General features: G+C 36.1%; 1 protein-coding gene across 28 annotated transcripts in view; it reads left to right on the top strand.

Moving 5' to 3' along the window:
- The window catches only part of PAM (peptidylglycine alpha-amidating monooxygenase), a 132,185-nt gene that overhangs the window by 103,579 nt on the left and 4,611 nt on the right, over nucleotides 1–23,995 (top strand). For 6 of the 28 annotated variants that reach the window (XM_005502852.3, XM_065045474.1, XM_065045466.1 and 3 more), the window contains 8 exons: nucleotides 10,295–10,424; nucleotides 15,506–15,622; nucleotides 16,121–16,193; nucleotides 16,735–16,948; nucleotides 17,616–17,816; nucleotides 20,526–20,644; nucleotides 21,607–21,706; nucleotides 23,066–23,119. In XM_005502852.3, coding sequence (XP_005502909.1) covers nucleotides 10,295–10,424; nucleotides 15,506–15,622; nucleotides 16,121–16,193; nucleotides 16,735–16,948; nucleotides 17,616–17,816; nucleotides 20,526–20,644; nucleotides 21,607–21,706; nucleotides 23,066–23,119 — 1,008 coding nt within the window. Of the gene's footprint in view, nucleotides 1–6,215; nucleotides 6,522–10,294; nucleotides 10,425–15,505; nucleotides 15,623–16,120; nucleotides 16,194–16,734; nucleotides 16,949–17,615; nucleotides 17,817–20,525; nucleotides 20,645–21,606; nucleotides 21,707–23,065; nucleotides 23,120–23,995 lie in introns of all 28 variants that reach the window. The other 22 variants (XM_021288092.2, XM_021288087.2, XM_065045456.1 and 19 more) reach the window with 7 other exon arrangements.

Raw genomic sequence — 23,995 nt, 5'->3', positions numbered from 1 at the left:
TTTTTTTTTTTTAAGCTCTGTAAGCTGCTTAGAAATGCCTTGAGAGTAAATACAGTTCTTGTTATTCAAACATGTCAGTTTGGCTGTGCTGTAAGTGCCCATCGCTTAGGGCACAGTGACGGTAAACAAAAATTTCTAAAGCAGCTTAACCTTTTTCATTGAGTCCTATCTATGGCCCCTCCCCCAAGTACCTCAAATCTCCTCAAAAAGAAAACAGCCTTACTTAGTATTTTTTAGTGCTCAGGAATCTTTCTGATGCTTTCATCAAAGCAACAGATTAAATCAGTATGGTAGGACTTGCATGAAAAATAACAGCAGACTAGGAGCCACTTTGAAAGTTGTTTTGGCCTATTATGTCAAACCGTGTCCAATATCACTTGAAGTAAATAGACACTAGATTTTATTCACTTCTGCAATGTCTTTCCGTGCTTTTCTGCCTATCTTTTCTACCATCAGTGTTGTCTATGTGTCTGTGTTGGCTTAGTAGCTTCATTTAACAGAGAAAGAAGGCAAAGGAAATTGATTTTGATAAATGTTTATTTGGAAGGCATTTGTTCATGATGACATAGTCTTGAAGGTGGTACATGCAGTTAGATTTCTGTATCTTCATCAGGAAGATAGTTCTTCAGCTGAAGTACACATTCTCTGGTATGACTCTTAACATAACTGGAGTCAGTATCATTCACACCCTGATTTCAGCACTTCTGAAAAGGCAAAACAGTGATCATTTTTGCCAGATGCTAAACAGAAGCATACCCTGGTAAGACAGAAATATGCGGTCTCATAATACTCCATTTTATTCAGAGATAATTCAGAAACCCTAAGTCAGGTATGAAAACTTGCCTCTTGTTGTAATATAATCATAATAGGACTGAGGCATGAGTTTAGAGGGACCAACATACTGGCTCAGTGTTGGATCAGACATGCTCAAAAACAGGAGACTTGAAATACATGTATTCACACCAACTAAGGTGCTGCAACACACAGTTCAACTTTGCAGTACTGGTCCCCTGTCAACACAGAGTACTGCTTGCTTGATTTTTTGGTCTTAATCTGTCAGTTCTAGTTATTTCCTGGTAAGACATCGTTTTGTCTGAAGACTGCAGTAGTGGCTTCAAGTTTGAAATCCTGTTCAGTCTGATTCCTCAGAACAGTCTGGAAAGCTAGTGACAGACTGGGGAGCCTATCTGAACTGTCTCAGTGAAACTGTGCAGGCATTACAACACAAATACATATTCTGGAGATGAGACTTCTCAGACACCACCAGGATGTTCCAGGCTTTTTTCTAAAATTCAGTAAAATAAGTTTTCACATATGTATCTTAACAACTACACATTCAAACTCTGTGGACAGGCTTACTGTGGCTGAAATTTCCATCTATCTCATAGCTTGATCCCGCAGCACCATGATAGATACTTCATCCAGGCTGGAAGTGGGTACTTCCAACAGGATAATAGTGTGCTGTATAAGTTCCATGGACAGCAACTGCTGGCCGCAAGTTTGGGAAATCACACTCTATCACTGAAAAAAATGGTCCATTTTTAGACACAGATAGTTCAACACCATTGGGATTCTACCCAGACCTTAGTGGTGAATACACTAAACTGTTTGGTTAACCTTAAGCTAATCTGATCTTTTATTAAGATCAGGTGAGGTTCAGCTCACAGTTTGCAATGAAGTCACCAGTGTTACCATTTAATTTGTTTGTATGACTGTTTTCCAGAACACTGTTATGTAAAATGAATTTTCCTAGTGTAGAACCACCATAGTAATTAAGTTTATACTTACTGGAATATGCTTCTGCATTGTTTCATTCTGGAGATGTTGGTCTTCACAGATATCACTTCCTCCAGAAGAGAATAAACCCTAGGTATTTGTAGCCAATCATCTTGAACTGTATTACATAAAGGGAAGTTTCCTGAGAGCTTACATATAAGATATGCGTGTAAGTATCCTCTGTGAAACTAATCTAATCAGTCAGCTTCCCTGATACTGCAGGGCTAGACTTCTGTTATTTCGACCAGAGCAAGTTGTTAATTTACCCATGTATTATTCTAGTCATACTCGGGCATTCTAAAGGCCAGGCTGTCTCATCTCAAACAAGACCAAAAAAAAACGTGATGCATCTTTCTGGTGTTCCTTTCTCATTGAGTATCTTCAAGCTAGCAACATCCTTCAACTGTTCCAGCTACTACAAAACAGCTGTAAAGCAGCAACATGGGACTGTGCTTTTATATTTGCTGGATATTGCTTTGCAGAAAGCAACTGTTAATTAGAAACAACATGAGTCTGCTCTTTGCTAGTTGTCTGCAGTGAGTTCTGAACTACTTCTTAAAAATATACTCCTTGCAAAGTTATTGAAATCTGCCTGGGGACTACAAACAAAGCTGAAAAACATTGGTCTCAAATAATATGGCACCTCCACTCAATGTCCGGAGTTTAGGAAACAGTTACATGCATTGAGTAATCAGGAAGCTTCAATTCTTCCTTTTCACATCTGCACACATATTTTCAGCTATGTAAATGCTCTCAGTTGTGTCAGGATGCCAAGAAATTGACAGAGGACTTCAACCCGCTGTTTGTACCAAGCATGTGGAGATGCTGGGCAGATATGTAGGCTTCATGGATGTCTTTTGAACTTAAGATGTAGAGATTTCAGATTCATTCCCTCAAACACATTTACTTAAGGTAAAGATCACAGTTTCAGAGCAGCTGAACTTCAGACCACTTTCACTCTCTGAGGCACACCCTTTTTCATACATTCAGATGGTTCCTAAATATTCTTGACTGTTGTGGTTACAACACTTCTGCTTGATGAAAGCATTAATAGGACAAGCTTGGTTTGGAATATATCTCATCTATAGCCACTAATAGTGATGCATTCAAAGTACCTTACTCAGTAGTCCGCTGTTTGAAAATTCCTCTTACATCTTGTGATCATAGGATCAGTGGTAGGAGAAAACCAAAACTGATCAATCTACTTGGAGATGAATCCCTGATTAATAGCTGCCATAAGTATCACTGGAATTTTCTGTAAAACCACCCTGTCAAAAATATTTTTCCCTGGGTTTTTGCTGGTTTTAAGCTGGACTACTCTTTTCTTGCCCTCCAATGAGTCCTATCTCTTAGCAGTTTCTTAGTAAGAGAAGATAATTTTGGACAGATAAATTGAAGCTTTGTTGTTGTTGTTATTGTTGTTTTGGTTTGGTTTTTTGGTTTGTTTTGTTTTTAAATCTGCAAGCAATATGTGTTTTACAGTATCATTTTACAAAAGAAATGCAATGTCTTTGGCTGAAGCAGGAAGTTAGCAAGCTTCATTGGTCAAACAGAATGAGCTTATGAGTTGAGCTAGGGATCTGAAACCTGTATACAAACTGTAGCATGTTGTTCTTATTTTTATGACCAAGAATTACAAGTAAATTGATATGACAGTTGATACAGAACTAGGAAAGAGCGGACTGGGCAAAGATCACTAAAGCTGCTTCAAAAACGTCTGCAGTTTGAAGCAGCACTTGGCTTGCTGGTTTAGAAAGACTTCTCACACCACTTTTACTATTCAGACCTCTCCATTGGAAATTAATTACATATAGAAAAGTCACTGGACTTTGCTCATCTGTGGGTCTCCAGCCATGGACGAAACATTTATAGATATGAACTAATTTTTAAAATGGTGCAAAAATGTAGCTTAGGCCAATGGCAAGTATTGTAACACTGAATGTTTCCTAAATAAAGGAAATTCCTGGTGTGTTTCTACATCAGCACCAATTTTGGGGTGCTTTATGTAGAAAATAACCTGATTAATGTAATTATAAATCTTTCTTAAAATAAATATGGTTTGTATCCAAAACTTCTATTATATCATACTTTTTGGATATTTGTATTTAGTCTGAATCAGTAATTGGACTAGTCAAATGGCAGTATTAGGATTTTGAAGCATTCTAGCTTCATAATTATGTTTGAAGCAAATAATTCATATTTGTTATATAGCTTAACAATTTCTTTGAAATTAGCCCTTCAAAAGATCAGTTTAGTAAGTGTTTTCTGACAGAAGATATTGGATATTTCATTTCCACGGGCAAGGAATGGAATCCTACTCAAAATCATTGATTATGAACACGACAGATTCTCTTAGGGTCATTTCCAAAAGGCTTCATTTCCTCTGTTCCAGGCTGCAAGTGATGATTTCTGGTTCTGTTTATTGTTGTTGTTGGTTTTTGGTGGGGTTTTTTGGTTTGTTTGGGGGTTTTTTGTTTGATTGGTTGGTTTGGGATTTTTTTTTTTTTTTTTTGTGAAAGCTTCATTAGTTATAGTTTTAGTTTTCTAAAAAAATGGCATATATAGTTGTGCTGGTTTGATTGAAAATGAGTTAATTTTCTTCATGCAGTTAGAAACCTTTCTTTTTCATAGCTAGCACGGTCATTATTTGAATTTAGTCTGAGAACGAGAGACAGCACCCCAGCACAGAGTTAATATTTTAATTGCTCTGGTCTGAGAGCCAAGGACACTCTGAGCACTCTGCCCACAGGTGTGAGGCATCGAGGAAGTGGGGCATGGATGGGGCAAGGTTTGACTGACATCCAGACTGTATAAATAACAGTATTCCATCCCATTAACGTCATGCTTTGTATTTAGGGAGAGTTGGGATCTTCTGGTCTCTTGGCTGCTCTCGGTCTCCCTCTTGTATTATTCTTTGCTCTTTTTGTTGGAGTCAGGGAAGGAGTCAGGGAGTTCAGGACACTTAGTTCGGCCTTTTGCCATTCTGCAGAGGCCTCTGGGCCTTTCTGCCTTTTTTCCTCTTTTCTCTCTTTGGGATCAGCTGTTCAGGACTGTGGTATCACTTCCTGGGGCTGACTGCTCCTTGTGGACAGAGTTCATGAGGAATTGCATTGAGTATCTTTTATGTATATATATTTACTAGAAGTGTATTAGTATTTTGTTATTTTATTGAACTGTGTATATCTCTGTGTATACCTCAATCTAGGTTTCTCCCTTCCCTTTCATTCTCTCCCCTATTGGTGAGTGAGCAGCTATCGTGGTTGTATTGCTAGCTTGGGTTAAACCATTACAGTAGTCTCTCATAAAATAATACAAATTCTTTATTAGGAGTGATTTGTACTTAAAATGAAATAGAAGTATACTTACTTGCATTAAATCTTAAAGCATATTGGATGTCTCTTTCCGTTCAGATGGTGCAGTTGTATTTAACACAACTTACAATCGTTTCAGGCAGCCAAGATACTTGGTTGGTTAGTAAATTCTAATAAAGTGGGTACCTGCTGGGTAACAGAGAATTAGAAGTGAGGGATATACTTGTCAGCATGTCATCACTTTATTTAAACCTGAAAAAAGAATTTAACACTGGCTTCATCAAAACCCGTTTGGGTGTTTTGAATATTTTGTGAAGAAAGTTATGGTTCTGGAATTTGCATACCTAATTTTAGGTTGTTTGTTTGGAGCTATTGTTCTGGAATTTACTGAAATGCTTGTTGCTGTCTAAGCAAACTGTAGTGATAACTGTGTTGCTAGCAAGCAGTTTGAGAAAATATTGTTCACTGGATTAGCAGAAGATACTGTGACTAACGGGTGTTAGTATGTGGAGGGAGAAGAGGTACAGGACCCAAACCAAATTAATAAATGAAAATGTAATGGACCACTCTATTATACTAGTGTGTCTTCTTTCTACAGTATGTTCTATGGAATCTGTTTGCAAATGTGCTAGCTTGTTTTCTTACAGCCTAAGCTGCTTACGTGATGGCAGATTTCAATGAAATATATTTTGAAATGCAACATGACTGTCTGTTATTGTCATTATTATTATAAGTGAACAAACTGATCAAACTATAGAATTTTTTACTCTTTGTTTTATAAAAATAGAATAAGTCTGCATTAACCTGACAGACCCAGATAATTCTATTATAAATATTCTTTTTCTGAAATTTGCATACTTTTTTATTTTTTGATGCCAGCATGTCAGGTAAAAGTAGACATTTATATGTAAATTTAATTTAATAATGATTTGGCACTATCTTTTCAAGCCAGAAACTTGGCTCATTCAGTTCCCAAGGCTGAAACACTTCCATCTTATACTACTTTTGACAATGACTGTTTGAATAACTTTGGTACATTATACTTTGCTGAAGCTTTCTGAAACTACGTGATCCATTATAATTGTTTTTTTCCCTTCTTTCCTCTTATCTTTTCTCTTTTCTGTACAGGTGATTTCTACTCACTCCTTTCCAAGCTGCTAGGAGAAAGGGAAGATGTTGTACGTGTGCATAAGCATAATCCCACAGAAAAGGCAGAATCAGATCTTGTAGCTGAGATTGCTAACATAGTCCAAAAGAAGGATCTTGCCAGAGAGATCACAAGTCATGATGAGGGGGAAAATACTATTCTTGTCAGAGACAGAATTCACAAATTTCACAAACTAAAGCCTACTTTGAGGCCACCAGACCACAGACATTTCTCTTTACAACAGCCTAAACATGGTGAGGGAAACTGGGAAAAAGAACATGCAGGAGGTAGGTTAGGGGTTAATTTTTTACAATGAAATGCAATGTAAGAGCTGTGATCCACATTAGCAAAATCTGAAGGGAATATCAGTTGATGCTTGGATGTATTTTACATGACAGTTTTCCTAGTTATGGAAATGTTTTCCCTCTGTTTTAGAGGTATTTGACTGGGGTTCTTTTCCCCTCAGTGTGTGAAGAAAGAATGTAGATCAGTGGCACAATACCAGTAATTTTTGGAACATATAGTATTTTTTCTACTGTCAGGACTTTTCTTAATGATTTTATATGAATCATGCGAAAACAAGGTAAACGCAGGATACAGTAGTCATGGGAAGTGAATAATTTTCTTAATACAAGTAATTACTATGAAATGATCACTGGGATAATCAATACCTTTTATGAGTTTTATGGTTACCTTGATTTGTCAGATACAAGATTTTATAAAATTTGTTTCTGTACTTCTATCAGGCATTTTTTCTTGCACTGAGAAAGAGTGGTAGTTAATCCTGAAAAATTATTGAGAAGTAAAATACTCTGCGTATTTCGAGTTGGGCTTGGCTATTCAAATATACTTGGACAGGCTGTTTTATTATTCTAGGATTATAATTCGTTCCCTTCAGGTTTCTATGACAGCAGAAACCATGGAAGTATTGTGTTTGTTTTACTTGTGTTTTGGTCTGTGTGATATTGATCATGCTTAGTCCTACTTGCTAATGTGGAAAGACAGATAACACAGCATGTGACAAGTATCTCATAAAAGAAACTGGTATGTATGCATGAAATACATCTGTATGCGTAGCTATAGCAGCGCATCCTTTTATGTTGCAACCAGCCAGTTTGGTATTTCCAGGTACTGTGGTACACAAATGTACATCATTCATAATTCATTTGATTTTTATTTCAGTTCAAAATGTTAACATTAATTGTCTATGCCTATGTTAGATTCTGTTATAGTATTCACATTCAGCAAAATTCTGGGTTTGTGTTTACAAGAAAACTGAAGACATGAGGCTTTTCCAATGTTATGTTATGCTAGTCACTTAAATGAGAGCTTGTCAAGTTATTAGCATAGGGGCAAAAAACAGGTGGGATATTACCATGTACCTGACATAAGCGTAAATCATAAATAATTCCATAAGCAACACTGGAATTCAATACTTGGAAGAGTAGTGTGTGTAGCATTTCTGCAGAAAGAGTTTGTTCAGTTCAGACTAATAGCATGTGTTATGTAGAGGGGAAAAAAAAAACTTCCTTTCTGTTGTAACAGATCCAGAGGAGGAAGTGTCAGTGAACTGAATAAATGGCTTAGTTGGCATACCCTATGGCATGAATTCTAACTACAGAAAGCATTTGCTCGACTACCTTAGTAGCTATATGTTCATTTTGGGAGAATTTGTTGGCGGAGGACTAATTAATAAATAGACTTTCCAATGATGCAATTTTGAGTTACAACAAAAAGTAAAACTGAAATCTTAATTAACATTGGTTTTTTTTTCTCCTTGTTTGTGATACTGCTAACTATAGAAATTTGGAACTGCCTAAGCTGTCAGCGCCATCTTTCGGCAAAAGAACTTTTAAAGCAATAAATTCTTTAAGCATATGTTTAATTTCTGCTTAGTGTAGTATTTTTGTATTAGAAGAACAGAACCTTTCATAACAGAATTTTTATTTTCAGAGGATGAGGTGGAACATATTTTAACTGGTCTCGATTTAGTAAAAAAATTTGCACTCTTCATAAAAATCCTTACTATATTGCATTTAAAATTTCTTCAGTATTTCTTAGGACAAGACTGGTTGCTGTTAAATTAATTTCATTTAACTTTTTAAAAATTACTAGAAATAAAATAGTCTAATATTTTCAGTCTTGCAAATATTCAGATACTAAACAAGTAACTGGTCTGAAATAGCAAGTGACCGATTTGTTAAGTAAGGTTCTTATAAATGTTATGTTTATAACTATACACTACTGCTCTTCCTGCAGTGTTGTTATCTTATTACCCAAGACTGTTCACTTAACAGTCAGCTTGTTCAACATCACTGCAACCAGTGCAATTAGACCTCTTGATTAAAGAAAACAGTGTGATTTTTCCAATTTTTAAAACTCCTTTGTGTAGTGCTTACTTATATTTTTCAAGATTTAAATGACTACTGTGATGGCAGGGAGTGTATGCAATATGACTAAACTTTGTAGTGTTAAAAGCTAGCAAGAGCTTCCAGAGATTTCTGGACAGTGAATTGCAATTTTGCCAATAAATAAGGCTTTATTCTTTCATTTGTAGAGAGATTAGAGATGATTTGTATGTTCTAAATCTGTGTAATTCTTTATAGTTTTATTGATAAAAGGAATTACACTAAATTACAAGGTAGAAGATCTGGTACTTTGTTTAGAAACCTCATTTACAACAAAATTGGTGACTATATACATAAATATGTCTATTAAAAAGTAATTATAAAGTATTTTAATGGCAAAAAGTAATTTTCTTTGTTTTCATGTGTAACTTCTATAGACCCTTTAGTTTTGTAAGGAATTAATAATCAGTCTTAGATAAACAAAGTCTAGATTTAGTAAGCAAGTTTTTTGTAAAAAGCTATATGCCTTAAGAGAAACCTGTATAAAAGGACTTTCAGTATGAGAGTTTCCAAGGGAGAAGTAAAGAAAACAGTAGAAACCGATTTTGGGAAAGCCTGGGAAAATCTAGGAAAGCCTGGGTTGTGTAGAGACTGGAGTTTTTGCAATTAGACTGTATTTCACCATCCATTCAGTCTATTGCTTTGATCTGTTAGAAATCTTTTAGTCCTTTAAGTAACATTAATAAACATTTTTTATTTTATAGTACATATCTTTTGAGAGGCTGAATTTTACAGAGGCCAAAGAGGCTTTCTATGTTTAGACTTTTCATTTTTCTAGCTCTTTTGGAAATGGCTCAGAGGCCAAAGGGCACTGTAACATGAAATGTACACAAGTTTTCTGCAAGTTAACCTGAACTTATATGGGATGAGCAAGTGAGGAAGCAGATTTCCATCCATTTATTCCTTTTAAAATGCTAATGTCCAAGAATATACCTGGTACTGCACCTGCTGCGACCAACTGCACTGTACAGAATTATGAGTATGTGTGATTTTTTTCTTAACAGCTTTTATTTTAGCTTGGAACTTTTGCTCAGCTAAAATTGCTACAGGGTAGAACTTCTTGTTTTAGAAGTTTCTGATTACTGTTTTGGATTCACTACATATGCTGATTTTATCAGGCTTCTCCTAGGTTTGTATGAGCCTAGAGAGTTTCTGTGTCACCTGCTCTAGCTATGGTATCTAAAACTACAAAGGTAAGTTACTACCTGGCCTGTGATAGGTTTTCAGCACTGGTTTCATCTTTTTCCTGGGTAGATTGTAGAAAATGGTTTTCCCTCCACCCCATGCTTTCTGTTACTCCTCAGACAACATCTCTTCCAAGTGAAATGGAAGTGGGGGAGGGCACGGTGGCATGCGCCTGTTGTCCCAGCTGTGCAGGGAGGCAGAGTCTGTCGGATCGCTTGAGTCCAGGGTTCGAGTCCCGCAGAGCGGTGCTGAGACTGTTGGAGCTGTATTCGGTGTTGAAACCCCGGAGGGGTGGGGCTGGAGGCACCAGTGTAGTAATTGAATTGCAATGCATTAATGGAAATATTGCATGTAAGAAAATGTCCATATAATTGCCAGCAGTCTGGACCAAATGCTAGTTAGCCATGTTTTTTTTACAAATATGTGACATAAATGTCTGTCTTCTGTTTGTTTGTTTCTTTGGTCAGATTTCCACATAGAAGAGGCTGTGGAGTGGCCTGGGTTAGACCTCAAACTAGGCCAAGTTTCTGGGTTGGCTCTGGACCCTGAAAATAACCTAGTTATTTTCCACAGAGGTGATCATGTTTGGGATGAAAAGTAAGTAGATGCTGAGCTGACTGGCATGTTAAAAGGTCAAATTGGTGTGTGCCACTTGTGTATCTTCTCAAGAAAAGGCAAGATAGATTGTGGTTCCTTTTTGTTTTAAAATTTAGTTCTTTGGCTGAAAGTCCCTTCAGGAGACTCAGAATGGAAGTGGTGACTGATAGTTCAAGATGACAGGGTTACTTGCAGTTACTAGGTCTTTAGAGAGTAAGGCTGTGTCTTCAGAGAAAAAAAAAAAAAACATAGTACATTAGGTCCTTAGACTGTAAAACATGTTACTATGATAGTGAGATTAATTATCGCTGCTTCTCCATGTTTTTTAGCAGGACTACTTAGGCTGAGAGAATGATATTTTAATATAGTATGCTACTGTTAACACCTGGGTTTAAAGTATGCAAAGCTAGCTCCAAGTGTATCTTAATTCCTTTTTGTGTGTATGTTCACTGAACAGAATTGTATTGTTACTAGGCACTCTCTCAAAACAGGCTTTGTTCTACTTTTTATAAAATTTACTACATGTAGTGTCAATCAAAATAGAAAAAGAGAAAAGAAGAAACAAAACAAAACCAAAACCAAACCAAACCAACCAACCAAACAAATAAAATTAAGTCTAAACTTCATAATGGCCATTTTTCTAGAAATTGTAAAGTAACATATTAAAAGCTGTATTATTTTAAGAACATAACATTTCAAATAAAGTATAGTGTCCTTAAGTCTTTGAGCTTTAGAATGGCGTGTCTAACTGTTGAGATGGACCTCTTGGAAAAAATTCCATGAAATTGTAACAGAACAATAGGAGGAAGTAGTACTAGCCTTTAAAACAACATTATGTAGTACCCTTTTAAAATGTGTTTTTAATCTTCTTCCAAAGTATCTGTTCTCCATATATATAACATGTATATAAGGCTAAACAGTAGAATTTTTTTCAACTCCCAATGAATTTATTTTAAGATAACATAGTTTCTGAAAATTAGAGCATACAGCTTTCTCAATCTTATAATAACAAATTATGCTTAGAATACTGCTTTATAACGGAAAATAAGGTTTTTTTGATATTTAGCTAAATAACATAGTACAGCAGGTAAGGCAATCATTTATATCCCATGCATTATATCAGTGATCTCTCCATCTCAAGTGTTTATAAAATTTTAAAGGATGATGCATGCTACAACTTGTGTTACTCAAGCTACAAATAAGAACTGATATTTGGTTTTGTGGTTTTTGTTGTTGTTTTTGCGAGGTTCTTTGGTTGGTTGGTTTTTTGTTTTGTTTTGTTTCTGCTTTTACATCCTCCTGTGCATGAACATAAGTGCTGTTCTTTGTGTCATTGAAGAAAGAATTGAAAAAATATTAGAAAAAAGGCTGGGAGTTATATTAGTTTCTTACAAAATGTGTATTTTTGAGTGACTGGCAACTGAGATGTACCCACAACCCAGAGCATAAAACTGCAGCTTGAGACCAAGTAGTATTTGTAGACCCTACATATTTTAAATGAAATAACAAAATGTTCCCTAAAACAGCAAGTGAGCATAATGAATCAACCATGTCAAGAGATAGTTTGAACTTCAACTTTCTTGTTGTGTGGGTGCAGAAAAAGATCAGAGCTGTGGCCTGGTGGCTGGAAATCAACATACCTGCCTGACTTAATTCAGCCTTGTCCTTGACAGCAGCCGTTGTTCATACTTCTAGCCTGTGATAATTGAACTCCATAGAAAAATACTTTATATTTAGTATTAGTGGTGTTAGTCTGTACATTAGTCCTGTGTGCAAGCTTGTCATATTTCCCATCATGTGGGGGTTGAAGTTGGAACAAAATGAAACTGCTTGGCCTTGTAAATATTATCAGAAGCATTCAGTCCCAGATAAGTAACCAAGATGGAAGATGAGCTGCTGCTGACTGAAGTTGATTACTGGAGGGAGGCCAGCAGCAGGGACAAAAATGAATAGGGGCCTAAAGCACATTTTGTATGAGGAGAGACTGAGAGAGCTGGATCTGTTCAGCCTGGAGAAGCCTGAGAGGGGATCTTATCCATTCTTAAGAATATCTCAAGGGTGCATATCAAGAGGATGTGACCACACTCTTCTCAGTGGTGCCCAACGACAGGATGAGGGGCAATGGGCACAGACTGAAGCACAGGAGGTTCCACCTGAATATGAGGAGAAACTTCTTTACTTTGAGGATGACAGAACACTGGAACAGGCTGCCCAGAGAGGCTGTGGAGTCTCCTTCTCTGGAGACATTCAAAACCCACCTGGACACATTCCTGTGTCATCTATTCTAGGTGACTCTGCTTTAGCAGATGGGTTGGACTAGATGATCTCCAGAGGTCCTTTCCAACCCCAAACATTCTGTGATTCCATGATTCTGTGATTATGAGCCTTCCTTAAAGATAAATGCACATGAAATCCTAATTCCTCTCAAAGGGGTTTTGTTCACAGGTATATTTTTTTCTTCTTTTTATAAAGCATGGTTAATCAATAAATAAGAAAGCTAGTATTGGTAGGAACCCCTAAATCAGATAGGCTAAAACTTCTGTAGGCCTGTTAATATAGAGTATCATGACTTCACTACATTTGGAAAACGTGCCTGTGGTTAAGCTGTTGTTCTGTATTGTGGGCCACAGAGAAGATGCACACAAAAGTATGCTCAGCCAGTCATCCTTCCATTTTTGTCTTTGGGTATGTCATGGGCATATGAAATGGCCTGGGCACCCTTTCACGGATTGTGCTGAAAAAGGAGGAGTGATCTGTCTAAATTTAAATGTAGCCCATCAGGAGGATGTTAGATTTAGCAATAAATTGTTTGTATTAGTGTCAAGTAGCCATCTGAGAAATAGAAAAATAGATGTGGAATTACACTGGGGTTTGAAATTAGAAGTAGTGATATATGCAGTGTATTTTAGTTGTCTTTTTCTATCAAATCGCAGAACCTGTTAGAAAACCATACTGCAGAGCAATATGACATACAATAGTAAGGTGTTCAGTTATTTTGTTTGGTTGGTTTTAGTCTTGCTTCTTTTAAGCTAGCAGTAGTCAGTATCATTTGTGTCGTCATCAGCTGAAACAAAGGAATGTTAACTAATTGGGAAATTGGTCTCAAATGTTGGGAAGGAAAGAGTGACTGTGATTCCGTAGCATGCCAATCTTCCTCTTAGAAAAGGAAATTTGACAGGGAGAAGATGTGTGGAAGATCACTCTGATAAACTCATTTCAAAGTTCACTAGGCGTCCTTTGCATAAAATACCATACAATCTCTTCTTTACACTGAAAACACTCCATTCCCAGAAGAGCAGGGAATACTTCAAAGTCTGAACAGCACTGTTACTAAGAAGCAAAATCATAATAAGGAAAGCCAGTATTTTTTTAGGTGGTCTAGATAGTCAGTTCTCTAGAGATACAGTCTTTTTTTCTGTGTGATTTTGTTTGTACAATACCATACCATCACTAGCTTTCTCTCCTGTTATTAGCTGCGCTGATTAATAATAACATTTATAATAACATTAGTTCAGTCTCTGTGGTGTTGGTTCTCCGGTTGTGGTAATCTATACCTAGAATAAATCCTTACAAGTAGCAGACTAATTTTTAAATAAAACTGTTTAAAACCGAGAGAATTTGTCACAGAAGACTGCCATCAGTGAAGGTAAAAAAAGAAAACAACACCCGTTGAGCCATGGTCAAACAAGCAGATAAACATCAGCAGGCCATTGTGTGCCAGTACCATTCACACTATGTCTCCGTACAGCATCATGGCAGAGTGTTTAGGAGGGCTCAGCAGAGTGTTTTAGTAACTATCAGCTGACACTTAATCATTCATAGTGAAAATAATTTGCTGACTTCTGTTAGGTATTAAATAAATAGTTTCAGCTGTTTACCATATGTAATGGCAATGTCTAAATATTATTTTTTAATTGTAGCCTATGCAGAAACTTAAATACCTCCTATCAGAGATTTTTCTGGTTATATATGAAGCCAGTATTGCTTTTCCACATTGAAAATTCTAGACATGCAAATATTTAATGTTATGGAGAGTTGAGGCTGCTAGGACTGTACAATACAAAGTTTTAATAGCTTTCTTCATAGCCTTCTTTGTGACTACAAACTATATACTTGTTTACCAAATTGCATCAATCATAGCTGGATTTCTCTTGGGATTAACAAATAGATTGAAAAATACAAGGTGGGAGTGGGAAGTATGTCTTGTATTCACACACTTTTTATCCACAAATACCATTTTCTAACATGTAGACTTAAATTTTGTTCAAAATATTCTACACTCCATTTTAGCTTCACTAAATACTGAATGTGTATTTCAACAGGTTACAGTGATAGCCAACGTCTCTGTAGGGCTACAGACAACTATTTTTTTTATTCTTTGTTAAGTGCCTGATAATTTTATGCCTAGTAAATACATTCTGGGAAGTTAATGCTGGTTCTTAATGTCTGAAATAGTGACATGTTTAAATGTTATTTATTAATATATTCCATGTTCCCTGAAAACTCAGTGTATAGTTGTGGTGGTAGGAGAAATAGACATCATATCGTGTAGTCTTCTGAAAAGGATAAGAACTTTAAGACCTGAATCTTACACTAGTAAGTTCTAGAAAAATATTTAATTGTGTTTGGAAAAAGAAAAACCAGAAGATGTGCAAACACACACACACTGCCTTAGTATGAAGTATACATGTTTTTACGGACAGTTATGCCCTGGTGATTAGTTACATGTGTATTTAGGCTACATTGTTTGAATTCCCATTTCTGGTTTTCCAAAGCAAAGGAAAAAAAAAAAAGGATCGTTTTTTTGTTTGCTTGCTTTAGGATTATCTTAATTATACCTGTGTTGATTTGGTGCTCCTTTAGTTTGGAAGTCATAACCTCAGTAGGAAGTGCAAACATCCAACACTACAACTCTTATCATCATACAGTAATGAATAAGTCTTATTTAAAGAAAAAAAGAAGCCAGTAGTCCCAAACTGAAATTAAACTACAAAACTGGAGTTTGGGGTTTAGTTTGCATGTGTATTGTTCATCAGTGGAATCGTCTAATGCTGGTTTTCTGTTCCACTATTTTTGTGTAGTTCTTTTGACAGCAAATTTGTTTATCAGCAAAGAGGACTTGGACCAATTGAACAGAACACAATTATTGTCCTGAATCCAAGTAATGCAAAACTGCTTAATTCCGTGGGCAAAAGTCTGTAAGTTATTTTTACTATTATCAATAGAACTAACATTTCTGTGTATTTTACTCCAAAAGGTCCACAGACCTGTTTTTACATTTTTTATATTACACTGTGTGATAGCAGCCTCTGATTTTGTCTAAATTAATAAATAAATAATTGCAAAATCAACAACTAATAAAAGTAATTTGCCATCTTTACCACATCTTCTTTTTGTCAAGACAATTTCATCTACCAGCCAAATTAACAGAAATGCAGATCTCCTGAGTATTGTATATTTTCCTTAAAGATACCAAATCTTGGCCTGAGTGATATACCAGAGATCAACTGAATTTCAGAGCAGACACACACTTCTCAAGAAAATTCTGTGCCGTAAATGTAGCTTTTTCATTAAAACTACAGGTAGTTAGTATGTACAGGATTTGTAATTTGTAGATAAAAAATGGAATGTTCACATCTAGATCATTCTTTCTCAAAAATGTTTTAAACTTGATTCTTCTACATTTGTGCTTGCAGATTTTATTTACCACATGGTTTGAGTATAGATAAAAATGGTAACTACTGGGCCACTGATGTAGCTCTCCATCAGGTATGTTTTTGAAGCTTTAATACTTGGACATTGGTATTTTGACAAAAAATGTTTTGTTTTGTTTTTTCCTACAGATTTGACATAAGTTATGTATCTAGGCCTATTAAGATAAACTTTAAGAATGTGCCTACAGAAACTGACCCCTGTGGTCTTCATGGAATATGGTTGTGTTGAATAATTTGCTATATGGACATAGTATTCAGAAAGAAAAGTATCTGGTTTAAAACAATTATTCTTTTGAAAAACAACAGTATTTTCTGCTACATCTTTGCTTATCAATTTTCATATGTAATTAAATCCAGAATGTGAAACTCATTTGTTTGCTGTAATCATAGGAAATTTGTATTTTAGGGAGAAATTTCCTAGAATCAACACTACTGAAAATCTGGTAGTAGATGTCATCGTCAATATATTAAGTTTATGTTTGGTATATAAATTTATTTTCTACACAGTAACAGATATTTTCCAAAAGCAGTCATCCCTCTTATATTTCACTTCCCATAACTGAAATCTCTTCTCTTTTCCCATCGACGGAAAAAAGGTTTTCAAACTGGGAGCAAATAACAAAGAACCATTACTCATCTTAGGAGTGGCTTTGCAACCGGGGAGTGACAAAAATCATTTCTGTCAACCAACTGATGTGGCTGTGGATCCAATCACTGGCAGCATTTATGTCTCTGATGGCTACTGTAACAGTCGGATCATTCAGTTCTCTCCAAATGGACTGTATATGATGCAGTGGGGAGAAGGTACAGGTCAGAGCTCTTGGTGCTTTACCCATACTGCTGTTACCATGAACTCATCAGGAACCATGAGATTGCTGATGTTACTATTACTTATACATTTCTATTACTGGAATACCATCCAGGCCCTAGCTGAATTTCAGCCTTGTCAGTGCATTTCAATTTTCCCTCTTCTGTGCGAACAGCTATATGCAGTTATTATATATTCACTAAAAATAAAAAATGGAAATTTGTTAGCATGCTTTTGCTACAAGTATTAGCATGTTCTATCTGATCAAGAAGATGTCCTGACTTTCATGAAAACCTTATTTTTTTTCTTGAACATTTGATGAAATAGTATAAGCCTTCAGTATTTTTGCAAGATTTATACCATGATCCCATCTGTTTTAAGTTTTATGAATAATTACATTTCTGCCTTACTCAGATTTATGTATCAGTCATTAAACTATGCCAAATATTGTAGGTAAATAGCAAAATCACAAATTCAGGATTTGCAAAGACAACGCAAAGGCTACCACAGTTTACCTACCTAAATGAGTATTAATAAAACTGCTAGGAGAAGAAAGCAGGCTGAGTTTTTCTCAATTTATATTACGTTATGTGACATATTGCTGTTTCTAAGCAAAACTGACAATTTCAGTCTGTACTTGAACACAAACCTGAATATTTTGTATTACAGAGACTTCTTTAGGCAGAGCCAGACCTGGACAGTTTCGTATCCCTCACAGCTTAGCCCTGATCCCTGACTTCAGTCAACTATGTGTTGCGGACAGGGAAAATGGTCGAATTCAGTGCTTCAGGTTAGAGACTGGAGAGTTCATAAGAGAGATCAAGCACAAGTCATTTGGAAGAGAGCTGTTTGCAGTTTCATATGCTCCAGGTAATCTTTTTTCCTGTTCTTCAGATTTCAAGTAGTTCCTTTATGCCAGTATATCACAGCACACAGTGTTTTTTTGTGAAGAGTGCTGTCATGTTATTTAAGGCCAGATATTTATTCTTTTTCAAAGCAGAGCTGATGTAGTGGAAAAATTTTGAACTATGCTGTTTCCCTACTTACAGAATGAGGGAAGCTTGCGTATAAGCTCTGTTTCTGAGAAATTACTGATTAGACTCCATAAATGTGATGTTGGCAAGTAGATGATCTTATTTGCTTCCTAGTGACTGCACACTCCATAATTAGTTGATACAAACATTTTAAAATATTCATTTCAAGCTGTATTGAAGATAGCAAATTAAAGGACTTCCAAAGTAACAAGAAAAGTCTTGGGTTTCGTAAAACAAAAAATTTGAAAGCAAACAGTTTGAAAACATTGTGGTTTTTAATATCACAATCTAGCTAGCTATTACTGTGGTAATTTTATGGGTTAGATTTTTAATACCAATTCTGAAGGTAATGTAAATGTCAAGAACTGGATGAGGAATTTTGGCATGTGTAGCTCCTGACTGTAATTGATAACAAATTTAATGCCAAGGTTATGTCTCTTGCATCTGCTAAGAACACAAGAAGTGCTGTACTTGATGAGATTGTTGACAGCTATAGTCCAGTGCCCTGTCTCTGACAGTGGCACCAAGAGAGGTGTCCTGAGAAGAATGTGTAATCCTGGCTGCTTTTGGTGGCCTGTTCCTCTCCTACTCCCCATACATCTACAAGCACTATTTAAGGATGTTAGATGGTAATTCCTGACCTCTTCTTCATATTATCTTCTGTAGACCTATTATGTGTGAGTTTTCCTAATCCCATTTTGAACTGGTTTGTACTGTATGCCCCTTTGACCTCCTGCAGTTACAGACACCAGAAGGTCACTACCCACTCTACTTTTTTAATTTTAAAAAGTGACTTAGTTTCATTGACTGCTTCCCAGTCTCACTATTTTGAGAGTTGGTGAATAGCAGTTCCACACTCCCCATATCTGCTGCCTTTTCTCCAAACCAAAGAACACCACCATCTTGTAAGCCATTTAATTGCTTCAGCCCCTTCACTATTGTAGTTGCCTTTCTCTTTTAGTATCTTTAACTTCTTTAGGACCTTCTTGAGAAGCAGAGAGCAAAACAGCACTTCAATACTCAAGATATGGCCATGCTAAGTTTTTTCATAGTGGCAGAACTCTTCCCTCCATTCTTAATTCTCTTCCTGATGATGCCAAACATTCAGTTGAAATTTTGGCTGTCACTGTACAAGGAGCCAAAGATTTCAGAGGCCATTCAGTGATGCCTCTGAGATGTCTCTCTTGAGTTGTAGCTTCCAGTTCCTAGGTAAATGTCACGTAGGCATGATCTAGATAATTTTTTCACAGAAGCCTCATTCTGTATTCATCTTGGCTGAAGCTCTTCCACCATCTGTTTGAGAACTCAGTTATTCTTATAGAAAGTCTTACTGGACTTTCTCAATATCATCAAGCTTTTAGTTATTCTGCAGAACTCAGTACCTTCCTCACACTGGGAGATGTTTTTCACACTATGCTTCAGGTCACTGATGAAGACTGTTAAGTGAAATTGTTTCTGTCTCTGATCCATGCAGGATCACAGTACTCAGACTTCTCTGTCCTGTAAAATGATAAACTCTGCCCTTAAGCTGTGTTCTTTGCTTCTTGTTCATTAATGGATCTTTCATTCAGCCCTGTGACAACTCACATTCTTTAATAACCTCTGATGCACAAGCTTGTAAAAAGTTTTATGAAAATCCAGGTATGTTTACAATATTTTCTTTACCTGAGTGCTTTTTCACACCATTCAGAGTTGAGGTACAATTTCCCCTTAGAGAAGCCATACCAACTTGTTACAGGCCATGTCATTTTCTTCATTATGGATTCTAGGATTCTACCATCTTACTGGGGATGCAAGCCAGAACTGTTGATGTGTAGTTTCCAGGCACTCTTTTGAGCCCTTCTTGTAGATGGGCATTACTTCGGCAGTCTGCTAGTGTTTTGGAGGGGTGGCTGTTTGCAGTGCTAGGTTACTCAGCTTGTCCTGAGGTCTGTAATTTCACATTTGACTTCCTTCTGACCTTGAACAAATTACATCCAAACCTGGTGAGTTATTAACCTCCAACTTGCCTAACACCTTTTATGTATCTCCTTCCTGGTAAGCTGGCTCCTCTGACCTCTTAGCTACAAAAAAAAAAATTGAGTGTCAGAGTCTCCCAACATATTCAACAGAAAAAACTGACAAAAGCTGAGCTTCTCTGCCACAGGTCCCCCATCACAGAGGCCCCCTTTCACACCTTTTCCTCTTCTGGTCCCACTCATTCCATAGCTGGCTGCTTTTGATACATTTAAAGAACTTTCCATTACCAGATCAAGCATCCTTAGCAAAGCATTCTTCACATCTATTTTTAACACTTTTACATTCTTTTTACATTTAACCAATCTGTAAAATATTACTGTGATTGTTCTCATTTGGACAAAGTTGTGCATCTCTTGAATGCCCAAGTTTCACCTGTTATACCTTATTTAACTTTCCTCTTGTAATGTAGTTTCTTATTGAGTTACCTTTCTGTCTGTGTCTCTCAGGCAGCCTTTTTTCACCTATACTATTGCAATTAGTCTTCACTGTAGTGTGGGTTGTAAAAGCAAATCTAATGTTGTTGCAGGTGGTCTCCTCTTTGCAGTTAATGGAATGCCTTATCCTGGAGAGGCAGAACCAGTTCAAGGATTTGTGATGAACTTCTCTACTGGAGAAATAATTGATACTTTCATTCCAGTTAGAAAGGTAGAGTATTGCACAGAGTGCCTGGTGCATATAAATATGAACATGAGAATGGTGGTAACACCCTACTTCTACAACTTTCATGAGGCTGTTACAGAAAATAAGATGCTTGGTAATTTCAGGTATTCAAAAGAGATTTGTCATAATAACTTAATAAAGACACTAGAATTTTGGGTCTTAGTTTCTACATGTGATATACATTTGAAAGTTAACTACTCTCCAGATGATTCCTATAGATAATACCTTCAGTCAGGATAAAAATACTTCATTGCTGTCAGACAGTTCCTAAAAGCTAATTTAGGAGAAGAATTGACAACTTAAAATATTCATATATTTAGAAGTTAGTAATTTATCAAAGAGTGGAGTTTATTCCTAAACAGAAATAAAATTCAACTGTATGGTTACATTTCTTCTTTACAGCAGATCAGTGTGTAAATTAAGGCTAAATGTTTTTCATACAGTGTTATACATAAAAATTAAAAGAAAGTTTGCATAGATTGTCTTAGACTAAAAAACAAAGGTTAAGATTCCCATTTCCTGGTAACACATATACTGTTATTTGCAGTTGAGTTTTAGATAATATTAAAATGAGTTATTTTCTTCTGATTGTATAGCAAACAGCAAACTCTGACAAAAACTAAGTATGTGGGCATGAAACAAGATTGATGATTTTAAAAATACACAGGATAAAATTGATTGCAAGAATTTAAATATAAATATTATGAACATTATAAATATAAAAAGTGTTTAGCATGAATATATCAATTTCCAAGTTTTTATCCCTTTGGAAGGCAAACATGCAATCAAAATGGAATTTCCCTCCCTTCACTCATGTTAGGCCTTCACACCATGACCTGCTGCGTTTTCCAGTCCAAGGACTGAATGGCATCAGTCTCAAGTTCAGGGTTAAGGAGGTCTCATGAATGTGCAGACACACAGTAATCTGTGACTGCTTGTCTTCACAGAGCTTTGAGATGCCACATGATGTTGTTGCTTCAGCAGATAAAACAGTGTTCGTTGGAGATGTTCACGCCAGAGCAGTATGGAAATTTGCATCCACAGAAAGTATGTTATTTTTATCTTAATGTCATGATTTCACATTTTGTGTCTTCAAATCAGTACCACCTGTCTGGTACCACTGGCCAAGAACCTGGTGGTTTAATGACGATTTAAGTACACTATAAGCTCTGCCTGCAGAAGTTGTGCGCTACCGCTTAGATTTCATTTAAAAACCATTCTTCAGCATCACTGCATATTGTCAAAGGAGGGTCGTGAGCACGAGTTCATTTGTGTCAAGAGGAATCAAAATGCATTTGGCTCATGGTAGATCCGATGTCACATCAGTACCTGCTAAAACAAAAGCATGACTCTGTAGCATTTTAGTATTTTTGATGTACCATTTGCTAAGAAGTCAACTGCTTTCTTGGAGGCTATCATATAGAAAGCTCTCAGGGGCTGAAGTAAAAACACAAGTCAGATTAAAATTTATATTAATTTATTTGGGAGGATTTATCATTAGAAAATCAATCTAGTATAATTTGGAGTCCTATTTCCATTAAGTGGAAACATTTCCCAGTTTTATCTAGTAACACACAAGCCAAACAGCCTGACTTCAGGGAGAGGGACCTGATTAGTCAGACATCAATTTAGTAGAATTTAGAGAGGAATTAGGTATTTTACAGAAATAAAAATATAACCCACTGTTACATTACATAAGATTAAAAAAATGTATGAGAGACATAAAGCTTCAGGCTTCACGGTGTTAGTCAACCAGTAAGAGTCTGCTGTTATTTTAAATGAACTTCTGACAAAGCCAGTTATTCCATATTTATCTGTTCATAATTCATGGAGTTTTCTTTGGGGCATCAGGTATTAGCTGCTCTTAATAACAAGAAACTGGACCAGATAAATTGTAATTCTGACTGGATATGGCTTTTTCTGCATATAGTAACATGAACAAGAACACATCCAGACTTTTATTCGATGAAACATGAGAAAAAAAAAATTTGAATTATTCATCACTTACAGGTTATATGAGGAAAATCATTGTATATAATTTTCTTTTTAGCTTTTGCTGCAGTATAAAACTGCAGCAGCTAGGAAGCCTTTAATCCATTGTGATTTTGATTATAATTAACAGCTATATTTTTGTTTGACTCGTTGAACCTTTACACGTGCCCATAAAATCTCTGTGGCGTAAGATTTAATTATTGCAAACACCTTTCATGAATCAAGTACTTTTATTTTTCCCATGGTCTTGTGAGCTATTGAATGATTTATATTGACTCTCCTTGGCGAAGTTCAGATGCTGATGGGATTGTTTACTGTAGGATTGTACTGTACATTTGAGAAGGCTAGCAGGAAAATGTCACTGATTGTCTTTCTGCAATGTCAGTTGTCCTGAAGAATAATTTTGTTTTACAGAAATGGAACATCGGTCAGTTAAAAAGGCTGGTATTGAGGTACAGGAAATAAAAGGTTAGTCTGATTTGTAATGGAAATGAAGGAACCAGTATTTTCACATAGACTAGGACTGCTTCTGCAAAGTAGGAGGGAGAAATGCTGACTAGTTTTGACTTTCATTTTTCACCATCATTTCAGACAGATAAAATGAGCTGCTAGAGGAATAACTAGAAAGCAGCTTGTAACAGTGTTATCTGGTAGAGCTGCTTTACAGCTAATCTAAACACTTAATTTTCAGTGATGCCAAGTGCTTCACAGACACTAAGATAAAATTTTGCTAGTGGATTAATTCCATACTACTGTCTGGTATGGTGCAGATTGGTATCTGGGTCAGCTCCTTTAGATGCAGAAAGAGCTCTGAAATATAACTGTGATAGTTACTCCCCAGCACCCTATCCCCTGCTCCATGACCCACAACCACCAAAAAAAGGCTTATTTGAAATGTCAATTGGCTTATCTTTCTGCATAGTCTTATAGTACACAGCCTTGCCAGTGACATCATATGGGGAAAAAATATTTTTTTCTATTTAGAAATAATTTTTTCTCTTTAGTTTTATTATCGTAGATTTACCACTTTTTTTTCCTCCAATTTATCTGCATTAAAGTGGAAAGAAAACAAAACAAAACAAAAAAAACAACCACATGTAGAAACTTAATATATGGAAATAAACACATGTAGAAGAGACTGAGAAGGATAAAATAGTGATTCAGGAAGAAGAAAAGTAATTTTAACTATTTGTATTCTGTTACAGTGATCTTTTATGTTGAAAAGGAAAAGCTAGTTTCCCTTCAAGAAAAACAGTTCCAGGCTATGGAGAGGCCTTTATAGAATGTTCAGACGTTCTTAATGGTTTTTCTCTCGTTGAATTCAGAGCATGTGTGGTTTGCTTT

This window comes from Columba livia, chromosome Z (genome assembly GCF_036013475.1).
Source record: "Columba livia isolate bColLiv1 breed racing homer chromosome Z, bColLiv1.pat.W.v2, whole genome shotgun sequence".
NCBI lineage: Eukaryota > Metazoa > Chordata > Aves > Columbiformes > Columbidae > Columba > Columba livia.
Note: the sequence above shows the minus strand (reverse complement) of the source record. Positions and strands in the feature narration are given on the sequence as shown.